Source organism: Hetaerina americana, unplaced genomic scaffold, assembly GCF_022747635.1.
Source record: "Hetaerina americana unplaced genomic scaffold, ioHetAmer1.1.p SCAF_6, whole genome shotgun sequence".
NCBI lineage: Eukaryota > Metazoa > Arthropoda > Insecta > Odonata > Calopterygidae > Hetaerina > Hetaerina americana.
This window is the reverse complement of record NW_027287205.1, coordinates 42,363,288-42,375,993: the sequence shown is the minus strand read 5'-3', so window position 1 is coordinate 42,375,993 and position 12,706 is coordinate 42,363,288. Positions and strand designations below refer to the sequence as shown.

Here is a 12,706-nt window from a genome sequence, read left to right as displayed (position 1 = left end):
TTTTCATAACCTGCACCAATTATGCAAAACTGAAGTGTGTCAATATAATAATATTTTGCTTATCACTTGTTTTGACGATACTTTGACCTACAGAATGAAAAAAGTGAGACGAAATGCTAAAATCCCGTGCGTCCTCAATATGACAGACGAATATGGGTAAAAATTTAACTGAAGTCTAAAATTGTTTTATTGTCATTGCTAAATTGAAAAAAAATTTTAACCGTCTTAGATGATTCAAATAAAAGCAAATGAACATTTCACTTTACATTTTGCGTGAATTTCAAACTAGAAATGAATACCAGCGTCTTTGAGCATCAATTAAAAAAATATTAGCATTAAATGGACTCAAAGCGTGGACAGAATCAAGGGTATTGAATTTGCCCGATCGGCGCTATACAAAATATTTGGATGATAGGTGTCACAACAGACTCTAATACGAAAAACTAAAACAAAAATTTCGGGGACCGTGTTGGCACAATACCTTAGAAGTAGGCGATAAGGTGGGTTATATTCCTGAAAATTTGACCCTTAAATTCATTTTAGTCTTTTTCTTTTTTGTACGGTTTTCCGCACATCTATCATCATGTCATGCACATGTGTGTCATGTATTGTACCTATATATACACACATTACATATGTATGTGCATGCATATACGTATATATGTATATTGTGTGTCATATACATATATAAGTGACAGAGCGACTGCGTTTAGGAAATCATTACCTCTCCCAACTCCCCCTGTTGACAGGTAGTCTACTGAAGTCGTCGGGAGCTTTCACGCATTAAGCGGTGTGGAAAACGTCGTCGCTCGCAACTCTCTTGTGGGGTGTCCCTCGTCAACTTCTTACATTTCCCCTCACGATTTCTCCGTTTCTTCTCTCCATGCCTTTTAGCACCCATGAATCATAAGAAGGCATTTCATAACTTCCCGCTTCCCTTTCTACAGCCGCACTTTCTCGTTCCCGCTCTCCTCTTCTTTCATACCCTCATTAAATAGGGCCATTTCTTAAGTTTTAGAATCCCCTTTGGAACCGTAGCTCTTGACGAAAATGAGAGCAGTAGGGCCAGAAGTAACGCAGAGTGCGTAATAGTTCTGTGGTATTATTCAAAAACCAAAAGTGCCCTAGATGAATGAAGACGTATCTTAATGATTTGATGATTCCTGTTTTATGGTTTTAATAGAGGTGCGAGTAACGAGGTCAAGGATATATTATGAACGTTCTAAATTTATAAGAAATGTTCTGCAAGTGTTTAGTACCTGGTTTAAGATTCATTATAAATGGGTTTAAAGTTATAGGGGCTTGATAAAAGTCTGAATAGCAAATACAAGCACCTTTTTATTTCTGCTCAGTAATTGTAATTAGCTGATATCTCAAGGCTCTTGTAATAGTTTTCTGCAACTTGATAGATTTTTTGCCTGAAGTCTGTGCATTATATAGGGTTTTCATAGGAGTTTCACGACCCACTCATCTTCGGTTTGCCTCGATTGCTGCTTCATGCTAGAATTACCAATTTTTCCCAAAAAGCTACTCCACTTCTTGGGAATTCATTTTTTGTTCAAATGCTGTAATGTGTATAGTCCAGTCAGTTTTCAAGCCTAAAGATTTGATTCAGATATTCACTCGAGTTTCCTTTCTGGAAATCTTTCATAATGGATGTCTTCTCTTTAATCCCTCTTCCTTTATTATTTCATGTTTAATGTATACATTTACAGTTCTTATATCTTTTTTTGTGTTGTTGTTGACTCTCACATCTCTTTATCTGTTTAGTTTTATGATTATTGCGTTTCGCAGAAATTTACATTATTTTTACGGTAGTGTGACGATGGGCTAAGTGGGTTAGGGAACCACGAGTAAAGATCATCCCTCTCCAACCCTTGTCGTTAGACCTCGCACGCCCTATCGTACGCCGTTGGGCAGATAGCAAGGCATATCTGCGGGTGTAGGAAGAAGGAAGAGCGGGAGGTTGGTGGGGAGAAAGAAAGTGAGTGAGGGCGAAAGTGGGGAGGTGGAGAGAGAGAAAAATGTTGTGTGCGCGCTGGGCATGATTGATGAAGGGCGGCTGACAAGAAGAGATGGGAGAGGTTTATTTCTGTGTTGGTGGCGGGGAGGGGGGCGAAGAGGGGGACGAGGAGGGGTCGACTAGGAGGAGGCGGGTAGCGTGCATGAGTGTATGCGGTGAGAGGGGAATCCCTATCCTCAACGCCGACGGAGAAATACGGAGAGGAAAGGGATGGCGGGGGGGGGGGGGAGAGTGGAGAGAGAGAGAGAAGGGGCGCATTTAGGAATTAAGGTTAGGGAGGGTTGTGGCGGGGGTAGATGGACGAAAGCAAAAGGACGTGAGGGTAAATGACGTGGGGTGGAAAGTTGGCCTACGGACGTGAATGAGGTTTTGTGCGGAAGACAGGAATAATGAGACGAGAGGGGGATGGATATAGATATATAAGCAGATAGGGGAAGGGGTTGGGAGAGTCAGAGTTGATCGAGAGATGAGGAGTGAATGGTAGGGAAAAGGGATGGTTGGGTTATGGGATAGGTCAATTCAAGAGGATATTACAGCAGTCAACCTTGGTTGATTGAAATAGGGAATTCCTTTTAGGAAATACAAAAATGACCGGGGAATTCAAATAATGTTTCTGGTTTCTGGAGTTGCAAAGTAGAGTAGCATAGTGGTTTTAAATTCAACATCAGGATGATGTAGTATAGCGATTTCTTCATTTTATGTGGTTTTATTTAGGTTAAAATTAAGCCACAAAACCATACTTTCAGTCAGCTTTATTCGGTCGTCGATTTTTATGCGTTATTGACTTTTTATACTGTAAGCTTCAGCATAATTTAAAAGATACGTAGTACAGGTATTTAAATTCTCATATTCCTATGCACTAATGCTTTAAAGAGCTACGTGTTTTAAAGCAAATTAAGACACGAAGGCAGGACACAGGTGGGGAAACTATGGAAAATTATTGTCCCTCTGCAGTTTAAGATCCGGATTAACTGCTGCATCAGTCGTCAGTGTAGAGCAGGGATAGTGAGACACCGGTTGCCCCTTCTGCTAAGATAAGCTCAACGCCAACACTCTTTTGTTCTTCTCCATTATTTGTGAATGGATATTCAATATTTGCATAAGTAAAATGTGTAATACATTTATTCTGAATACTACTATACACATTTGATGATTTTTTATTTGTATTCATAAAAAGAAAATCGTCCCTTTATTTTAGAAAAGTCTATTCTTTCTGATGACTATCTATCCTAAAGGCTAATTTGAAACCGGAAGGGATACCGCCAAATTTAGAATGAAAGATTTTGGACTTCATGATTCATTCATTCATTGCATATTTATTTTAATTTTATCATTTTTTCCTCATTTAGCAAATTAATTTTGTTTTTTAGGAGTCGGAGTTCGGGTTGTGCAGAATTGTTGGGTGAATTGCGACTCATAGACACTTAAAAATATTGAAGTTTTGATGTAATCGAGTCGGAAAAGTTTATCTGCATTTTCATAAAAATACAGTGCCTTTCTATCTTCGAGTCATTCTGGATTCATAAAATATACAAAAAGTGAAGATATCAGGGGTTACCACAGTTCGTGAAAACTACTTTAACGGGATTTTTTTTGGAATTAAAAATGAGCTGGATTTATCTGTTATAATTAAAAAATAAATTCGAGGGGGTATATTTTTCAGTAATGCGAGATATAAAAACTATAACAAGCGTAAAACGTATAAAAAAAGAGAGAGAAAAAGCTTAATACGACTACATGTATGTATATTCCAAAATTTATTTTTCAATCCTACAAAATAACATGTATTTCAAGTTCCAGTAAATTATTGTGCTAGAAATGATTTTGATATTAAATAGAAAAGCACGAATCTTATAGTATTAGTCGTTTGTAAAAATAAATTCCGTTATACCCCTCGAAGACCCAGTTCTCATACTAGATAATTAATTCTGATTATATTTAAACTCGAAAGTTTAAGCGTATTTTCCTTTAAAAGTTAGTATACCTTGCGTTGGTGATAATAATAATTCGTACAGTAATCAAATTGAATGTTAAGTTTGATAGATGAAGGTAAAATTCATCCCAAAATAGTCTTAAGGCTACAGATGGATGGTAGTGTGATCGAGCACCTTGAATTTTTGATTTCCATGGAGGTGGCGCTCGCGCGATCACGCTACCTTCCATTGTGGAGGCTTGCGGTGTGTGGATGTATATGAAGGCAGAGGGTGTCTCATTTCCACGTGCCACACTCTTGGAGTTGTTATGATTTTTAGTAGTGAAATAATCATATCGCTAAAATAGTTTGGCAGTATTGTTCAAAGGCATCGCCCGGGATTTTAACCTGTGATTAATTGATAAGTGGTCCACTGAACTATTTAATCTCCACGATGGTAATGTTAACCTTATAGCACGTCTAGACCAGCATATGGCTAAGAATCAAAGGATTAAAATCCTAAATAAAGTAATTGATTTTGTTAGCCAGAATAAAAACAGTCTCTCTTTGCTCTCTTTTTTGATTTGATTTAAACGCAAGAGAAAAGGCAATTTTTTCATATTTAAATTTTTAAAAAAATTACTCACTGATCTAGTCTCATGCTCCTTTTCCGATTAGTTTCGGTTATGTAACTTAATTATTTAATTATATACTTCAATTGTTACCCAAGGTAGAAAGCTGCTACCCCAGAAATTTTTGATTAAGCTCGATATCTCTCCCCTATTATCGAGATCGTCTTCAAGGGGGGAAGTCACCTCGCTGCTAAAGACACTCAGCAGGAAGGGTAAAGAAAACGCTAAAATTCACTCCACCGTCATGGAAACTAGATAGCTATCTCTAAAAATGATTTAATTTTATATATTTTTGATACAATAGAAATTGACTACGAGCAGTGAACATTGCTATTTTATTTTAAAATTATAGGGACCAACTTGATAATAAGCGATAATTTTCAGAGAATCGCTATATGGTTCATATTTCTGCAGAGCTCTGGTGATCTTATAAACGATAATGGAAGTCCAAGAGTGAAGACCGAACATGGAGTGATGTTAATGTAAATAAAACGTTGAGAAGCATGGAAAAGAAGACAGGGGTGTTTATTGCGTGGGAGTGGTGCGTAGTCTTCAAAAATTTTAGCGAAATGATGCTAGGAGGAGGAGGGAAGAAGACCAGTTAGTAGGGGAGGCTGGGGTGAAAAATGGATGCAGAACAAAATTGAGGACCGGCGGAAGTTTCTGCTTATCTAGCGTGGTCTTGCTATGAAGACTGAAAGGGATTGTCCTCTCTTTTACCCTTCTCCCTACATTAGTTTCCTCCCCCTTCCGTATACATTTTTTATTCACGTCGTCGACTTTTCTCGTTGTATACTGACGGGAAACAAACGATGGTTCGCGCGCGGGTGGGATTTCATTTGTTTTCGTGTATATGCTGGTGCCTCCTGGGAGAGCTTGACAACGAACGCATCAAGATGGCAAGCCTGGGGAATTTCTCCACTATAATCTAAGAGTCAGAGAAACGGGTAACAAGGTTCAGATTACCCTCTTGAGGCGCCTACAGGAACACTATCCTTCACGTTTCCCGGATTTCTCCAATTTATTGTAACCTTTGCTCTAGAATTTAATCCCTTGACAGGTACCGTAAAAATATGTCTGCCTTTTCTCCTTCAATATGCTTTTATCATTGGTGATTTAATTATCACAAGGTGAGTCAGATTTACGCTCTGATTGCCTTGGATTTTTATTCAGTTCATGAAAATCGAAGAGAAGATCTCGTGATGAGGACCAAGAGACTAATGCATCGGGCAAATTAAGGAGATAAGAAAGAGAAGCTACCAAGGAGTGAGGGAATTAACGCTGAAAACAGAAGAAATGGAGGGTTGCAGTTAATTTATATTTTATCATCATCTTAAGCACTTCAATCCAAAGATTAGTTAAGTTCGTGAAAATCTTGGCAGGGAATGCTGGTGAATACTTGCCAACTTCGTGTTACAAAGAGAGTGCTTGGCAAAAGGTGACAGGACACTCTCTATCGATGGCCAGCTATTGATAGTGTATTAAAAATCTTCACTGGTAGGTTATCGCTCTTTAATGACCAAAGCTTCGCAGTTGGATGCCTCTGTTTTAGTCTGTTTCAGTTCGCCGTGAGAGATTTTTTAATTAATTTACGACGAAAATTAAAACAAATTCTTCTTTAGCATTGATATTTCGGCACTGGCCATTAGTTCTGTTATTTAATTAACATAAATTATTCTGTAATATCTTCTTCTATTTCCCAACAGCCACTAGGGAGTTACAAAGATTATTTATCGCTTTATCACTTTAAATACTTTATGTTTATCGATCGGATCATGAATTTCAAATCAGACAGAAGCATACTCTTTTATCTTTATCCTGTTGCGTCAAAAGTGTAGTTATCATTTTCATTGGAACAATAAAGACCTGCGCCTTAGCACACCCTCCCATCCTTCCTCAGGTATGTCGCAGGGTTCAGCGTTCGTACAGATTTAGGGCACTAGCCGTACACGTAATTTCGCGTCTTAAGACAAATATCGCACGCGCTGCTAGGCTAGTAATCGTTAGAGATTACAAGCTACGATGTTTTCATTGATAAGTTTGAATTTCTAAATATGTTGTCTATACCACATATAAAAAACACCCAATTACTCATGCGTAAACCATTCAATTTATTCGTACAGTTAGTCAAAATCGCCATTGGCGGAAATCACGCGAAACAGGCGTGTTTGACTAATGCTCTAAGCAAAGCATAAGACACATTTATTTTTGACAGTGCGTGGATTAATTCGTCTTATACCGGCGCAGATACCTGGATAAAATAAAAGAGACAGCAACGATGACAGTTTTGAATACTCTATCTTTCCTCTCGCAATACCCGATAAAAACAAATTAGTACTTGTGCCATAGCATTTTCTATTGAAAGTTTTAATTATAATATCCAATTCCTATACCAAGTATGTCAAATGTATTGAAAAATACTAAATAATAGCTGCTGTCCTAACATCATACGAAACTCCCTATGGTAGCTCGTAGGATATAACGTCGAAGTAGGCGACATGTGTTTAATATTATTCCAATAGCTTATTTTATTCTATTTTGTATCAACTTACATATGCGCGTTTCGTATCTGCCCTATCCCGTTGGTAGAGTGCATGATGAGAATGAAAATCTGGAAAATTCCAATCGCCCTGACATGTCGCTCCACAGGTGTACACACATGGTTCCTCACTTGCACCGACCCATCTTCCAAATATCGTATGACCAGCCCGCTCCTGCTCCCATTTCAGATATAATTGTGCGATATTTTCCATTCGTTAATAGTAATTGGGTGCACTCAGCCGACCTGAGCACGCAGCAAAGTGGGTGATTGATCCCAGGGCGACGAAAAGGGGCACAAATGATTGACGGTGACGGTTATCTGTGGTGAACACCGATACTTACCACTCATTCAATCGCCGCTCAGTCAATGCCACTCTTAACTAATTTCGGTTGAATCCACCCGCTGTTATTTAATATATATCTAAAGTCTTTCTCCTATTACCCGTTTCTGTGCCAGATCTTTTAAAATACCCGACACGCAGTCGCACTGGGGGGAATAGCATATCATTTAGAAGTGAACATATTCGTATTAATTTTATTTCAAACGCATGAGATCGCATTGAAAATGATCAAAAATGCGCATTCAACGCCGTGAGACCTTTTTCAGATTCATGGTCATTTTTTATTTGCAAAAGTATGGTCAAATAAGCACGCGCCCGTGTGTACACATCGTTTCAGCGGTGTATTCATGTCTCTATTTCCTAGTTAATCTATCCGCGGATTAAATCGTTTCGTGGAGTGTAATTAATCCTCTTTATATCCGTCGTGATCGGATGAAGTGTTGCATGTGAGCGGATGTTTGAGCATCGTCAATTTTTGCTCTCGGGAAAAGACGTGATTTGGCCTGGTATTTTTTACGAGGGGTGATTTTTAATTTGCACTAAAATTGTGTGTTACAATGAAGGCAGTGATATATGGAGACAGAAGTACGAGTAATTCCACCATTAAATATCAAACATGGTTCTCACAGACTTTTCTTGAGCTGCGGTATCAACTTCTAATAAAAAATGCTTTAAACCTCTAACGAAAGATGACACCTTGTAAGTGGTTTTTTATAACTATTCTTGACTTAAAAAATAATTCAACGAAAATTTAAATAAGTTTTTATTTGTTTTAGCGCTCTATTATCATAATTATTTGTGTTTACGAAGACATGTAGTGAAGAGAAATATCTATGAAAAAATCTCTCGTATATGCATATCTCCGTTCATTCCGTCCCTCTTTCCCCCTTATCTGATCTGCCAAAGGTTCTCTCCCCTATTACAGTATTAAAACAAATTACAGTATTACAGTATCGTCAATCAAAATGGCCTGCATTCACCTTTCTTGCCTCCCTAGGATTTCTCCCCACAACCCTCTCTCCCCCTCCGAAATACCCAGTACTTTTTGGTTTGTTTTCCTTCCAGTCCATATCACGTTTTTCATTCTCCATCCCCACGTCTCAAAACCCTCCAATCTACGCCCATCATCTAGCTTCAAAGAACAAGTTTCTACTTTAAACGGAACCATGCTCCATTTTTGAGTTTTCAGTATTATTTTCCTATCCTCTTTACTCAGAATCGCTGGAATCAAATTCCTCCTCCTTATGAAATATTCTGTGCCTAACGCAATTCTTTTTTTATCTCTAATACTTAGACCGCGTTGGTCCAAAACACTTCCAATATAGGTAAACCGCTTCACATGCTCTAGTGTCTCTCATGTTAAAATTTTACTAGAATGACATTTTTGCAGTTTCGTATGATACTTGATGCATTGATTTCAAAGCGATTTACGTCGTAACACATCGATATATTAAGTCCTCGTTTTCGTCTGAATTTTAGCTAATTGGAGTGAAAGATCATGGTTTAGAATTCTAAATCGGTCACAATGTAGAGAAACCCTTTTTATTCATGAGCATTATTGCCAAGATCATTCTTTTTATAAATTCAAAGAAAGAATGAGAATTTGTGTTATGCGATTTATAAGTTTTAATCGTATCCACCATTTAGTATTTGCGTTTTTACGTTTCCCCTTTGAAGTCTTAAGCTGGTGGTACGCGTAATAATGATGATTTTTATGCTCCAGCTGCATGCACGAACCAGTTTTCTATCCGAATTCATTTTGAAAATATTAGGGGCAAATTTTGAGTATTGTTAATTGTTATTACTCTTTTATTTTAACAAGATATTACCACTAATTGAGACAATCAAAATTCCGTGTTAGTTGAGGAAATATTTGTTATGAGGAACCTTGAAAGATGCTTTAAGCTCATCATGGAAGGAAGGATGGAAAGTGGTCGATTGTTAAGAATTGCAGTTCAATATGAGATAGATACAACTGTTTCAACTTCTATTATTCCAGTCATAAGATACCATTACAATAAAGCAATAAAATAGCTTCCACGCTCTCATGAATCTCCGGTTGAGATTATTTCCTCTCTTGAAAATAGCATTTATTAGGAGAAATAAAATATGTAAATTTAAATGGCTGCGTATTTCAGCAAATAAAGTCGCGAAAGTAGATCTACACTGTTAATAAAACTTCCGTGGGGAAGGAAGCAGACGTACATATACTACTCGGCGTCTTTTTTTGTTGGTCTATGTTAAGGGTATATTAAAATTTCTCCATAAACGTCATGAAGTATGATATATGTAGGGAAATTTTAAAGCGGTGCAAAACCTATGAAGTTTTTTTAACACCTTCTAAATTTCAAACCTGTGGAATACTAGGTTTTCAGTTCGCTTGCTGGGATTGAGAACAAAAGTCTAAGTAGAGTGCCAACGTTTTTAATAATGGAAGTGAATCTGATGGAGTAGAAATATCTAAGAAATGACGCAACTCTTTAAACGCTAAGGAATGCCAGGAATTTGAGATACGTAGGTAGATATTTTAGGACGAATTAATTAATACGGCATTAAACGGAACCCGTTCCTTAATTTTCAATTCGCATGGTCTCCTTTTTAAAAGAATATTTACGAGCTATAAAAATTTTTTAAAAGTTTTCAACAATATATTTTCGCCTACTTGTTTGGAAAAATGTAAAGAACGGTAAAATAATAAAAAATATACTGGAATTTGATTTACCATTGTTTGAGGTATTCATATTTTAGTATTAATTCTAGCTAGCGAATGCTGGTAATGGGGTCATTCGACGAATACATTTCTTTCAGATATCAATAAATTGTTCGCACGCAAAAAATAGCGAAAACATTCGGGTATTTTTAATTTTCAGATATCCTTAAAACCGATGTGGATACAAAATGAATGGGTAAATGCGATTTTGTTACTTCAATACAGAGATTATTTTCACCTTGTCCCCACCCATCCCTGGGGAAACAATCATGTAAAGGCACAGACCAGTGGCTTGCCCTTCTAGAAAATGGGAAACAGAAATATAGATAGGTAAAAGGGGTCTTCAATTATTACATATATTTAATTATTTTTTAATCCATGGTTTTCATAGATATTAAAAAGAATATTTACCTCAATTATCCTTTCCTTACTCTTTATTATCTCTTCGGCTCCAATTATTATAATTTTTACGTTTTTACGCTTTACTCGCGTTATCGATTCTCCTTCAACAATTTCAGCCATTTAAATATCGAGACTTCATAATAAGTACCGCGATAGTCAAAGTTTTCCGTGTTGTGATAGAACATTCAGAAAGAATATTAAGTCTTCAGGAATAGTGATGCATTGATCCACTTCATTGATACATTGAGTGTGTTCCGACAGCTGACCAACAGTCAAGCTCGGCCGATTTCTCTTACCTGAGTTTTATGTCCATTCCAGTTGATATCCATTGGCTCGTATTGCCTGTCCATGAATCTCGTAGACTGGTGGAGGGCAGCTGCTGCAGCTATGGCAACCACCCCACGCCTCGCCGTCGTCATGGTGCACCACGAGCGTGCTGTGGCCGCGTGGCACACACAGATGTAACGTTGAGCCGCCAACGCCAGCGTTAGCCACACCGAGGCCGTGTGGAACAGCGCCGGGATCACCTGCCAATCATGACGAAAAAAAAAGAGAGCACGCTTTTCAGTTTCATGTGACATTTCGAATGATTTATCTTCGAATGGACTCCGCTTCATCGTTGAGGTGAGACATGTTTGTATTTTCAGATCAAATTCCATAGTTTTATTTTTTTTGGGGAGCATGATATCAATCGGAGAGTGGGTCGAGGTTACAGTCTCCATTAATTTATTATATTGTGCTATTTTTGTGAACGAAAAAATGCATGCGTAGACAAAAGTATTAATTCGGAAAAATGCTTCACGATTTTTTAGAGAAGTGGTGATTGAAGGATACCAAATATGTACCCTCTTCTTTATTTTGCCTTATCTAAACAATCTGATATTTTATGATGATACATTTTTAAAACAATATACTCGATAGAGTAAATTGAGTTGGATCAATTAATGTATTACAGGTGATAGGAGTAGATTGGACGGATAACTGGCTTATCCGAAATTTTTATCAGGCCAATCAGGTACGTCGGGCGGATGAAGAGTCGAGATGGCAGTGTTAAAATTTAAGGTGTCATTTTCTATGTACAGGGTTCGTCCGGAAAATAAGTGTACTGAGCTCAGGAAAAAAAAATTTATTACACTTTTACATATCTTAAGCTAATATTCCTCAAAATAGGACCCTTGTGAGTCGATACACTTGTTCCAGCGGCGTTCCCATTCCTGGAACGCTCCCGCGAAGGCATCATCGGGAACCTCTCGAAGACTCGTCGTCGACCTCTTCTCTGCCCTCCACGAACATCTTGTGCCACCGAAAGATCATGTTTCTGGACATGGCTGACTCCCCGTAAGCCTGGTTAATCATACCGACAGTTTCGGTAGACGATTTCCCAAGCTTTACCGCAAATTTGATGGAATAACGCTGCTCCAAAAACTTCGGCATCGCGTTCCGTGACGTGGGTCGAGCGTGGAGGTTCGCGTTAACAGAGCTCCTCACTACACCACAGCTCAGAGCCGACTGCCTTTTTCAGCGTCGCTTGCCAACATACCCCCCTCCAATCGCAGCCCGTCAGAGCGGCTGGGCGCGCCTGGAGCGGCGCGCCCAGCCCAGGAGTCAGTACACTTATTTTCCGGACGAACCCTGTATACGTGAAGGAAATGGAAAAGGCGGCGATGGAAGAACTGAACAGATGATCAAGCTTTAGTTAGTCTGACAGATAATTGGTTGAAATCATTTTTGAGCTCATTAGAACATTACATAAATTGAACCAATGTAAACAAGACGAAGATTATGAGGTTTTTGAGACAGCAGAAAACTACTCGTAAGTTATATGTTAAAATAGGAGGGGGAAATTTTTAGCAGATCAAGCATTTTTATTATCCTGGAAGTGTTTTGGGCCAAGATGGTCAAAGTAGTAGGGATATAAGAAGAAAAATTGCGTTGGGCAAGGAAGCTTTCACAAGGAGGGAGTTGGTAACGGGGACTTTGAATAAATATCTATAGGAAAGACTAGTGTTAACTTTAGATTGTGGTATTATACGACTCAAAAAATTGGTCGCTTAAGCAGTCTGATAAGATTAGGTTAGAAAATTCTGAAATGTGGGCGTGGAGGAGGACGAAAAAGATAAAATGGATGAAAAGTAAAAAAAAACC

At 38.1% G+C, this 12,706-nt stretch overlaps 1 protein-coding gene across 1 annotated transcript in view; it reads right to left on the bottom strand.

The window, feature by feature from the left end:
* Positions 1-12,706, bottom strand: part of SPR (Sex peptide receptor) — a gene marked incomplete at its 5' end in the record, with an annotated part of 91,922 nt that overhangs the window by 61,239 nt on the left and 17,977 nt on the right. Inside the window, one exon of the mRNA XM_071594023.1 lies at positions 10,858-11,088. Within this exon, the coding sequence (XP_071450124.1) occupies positions 10,858-11,088 (231 nt within the window). The remainder of the gene's footprint in view (positions 1-10,857; positions 11,089-12,706) is intronic.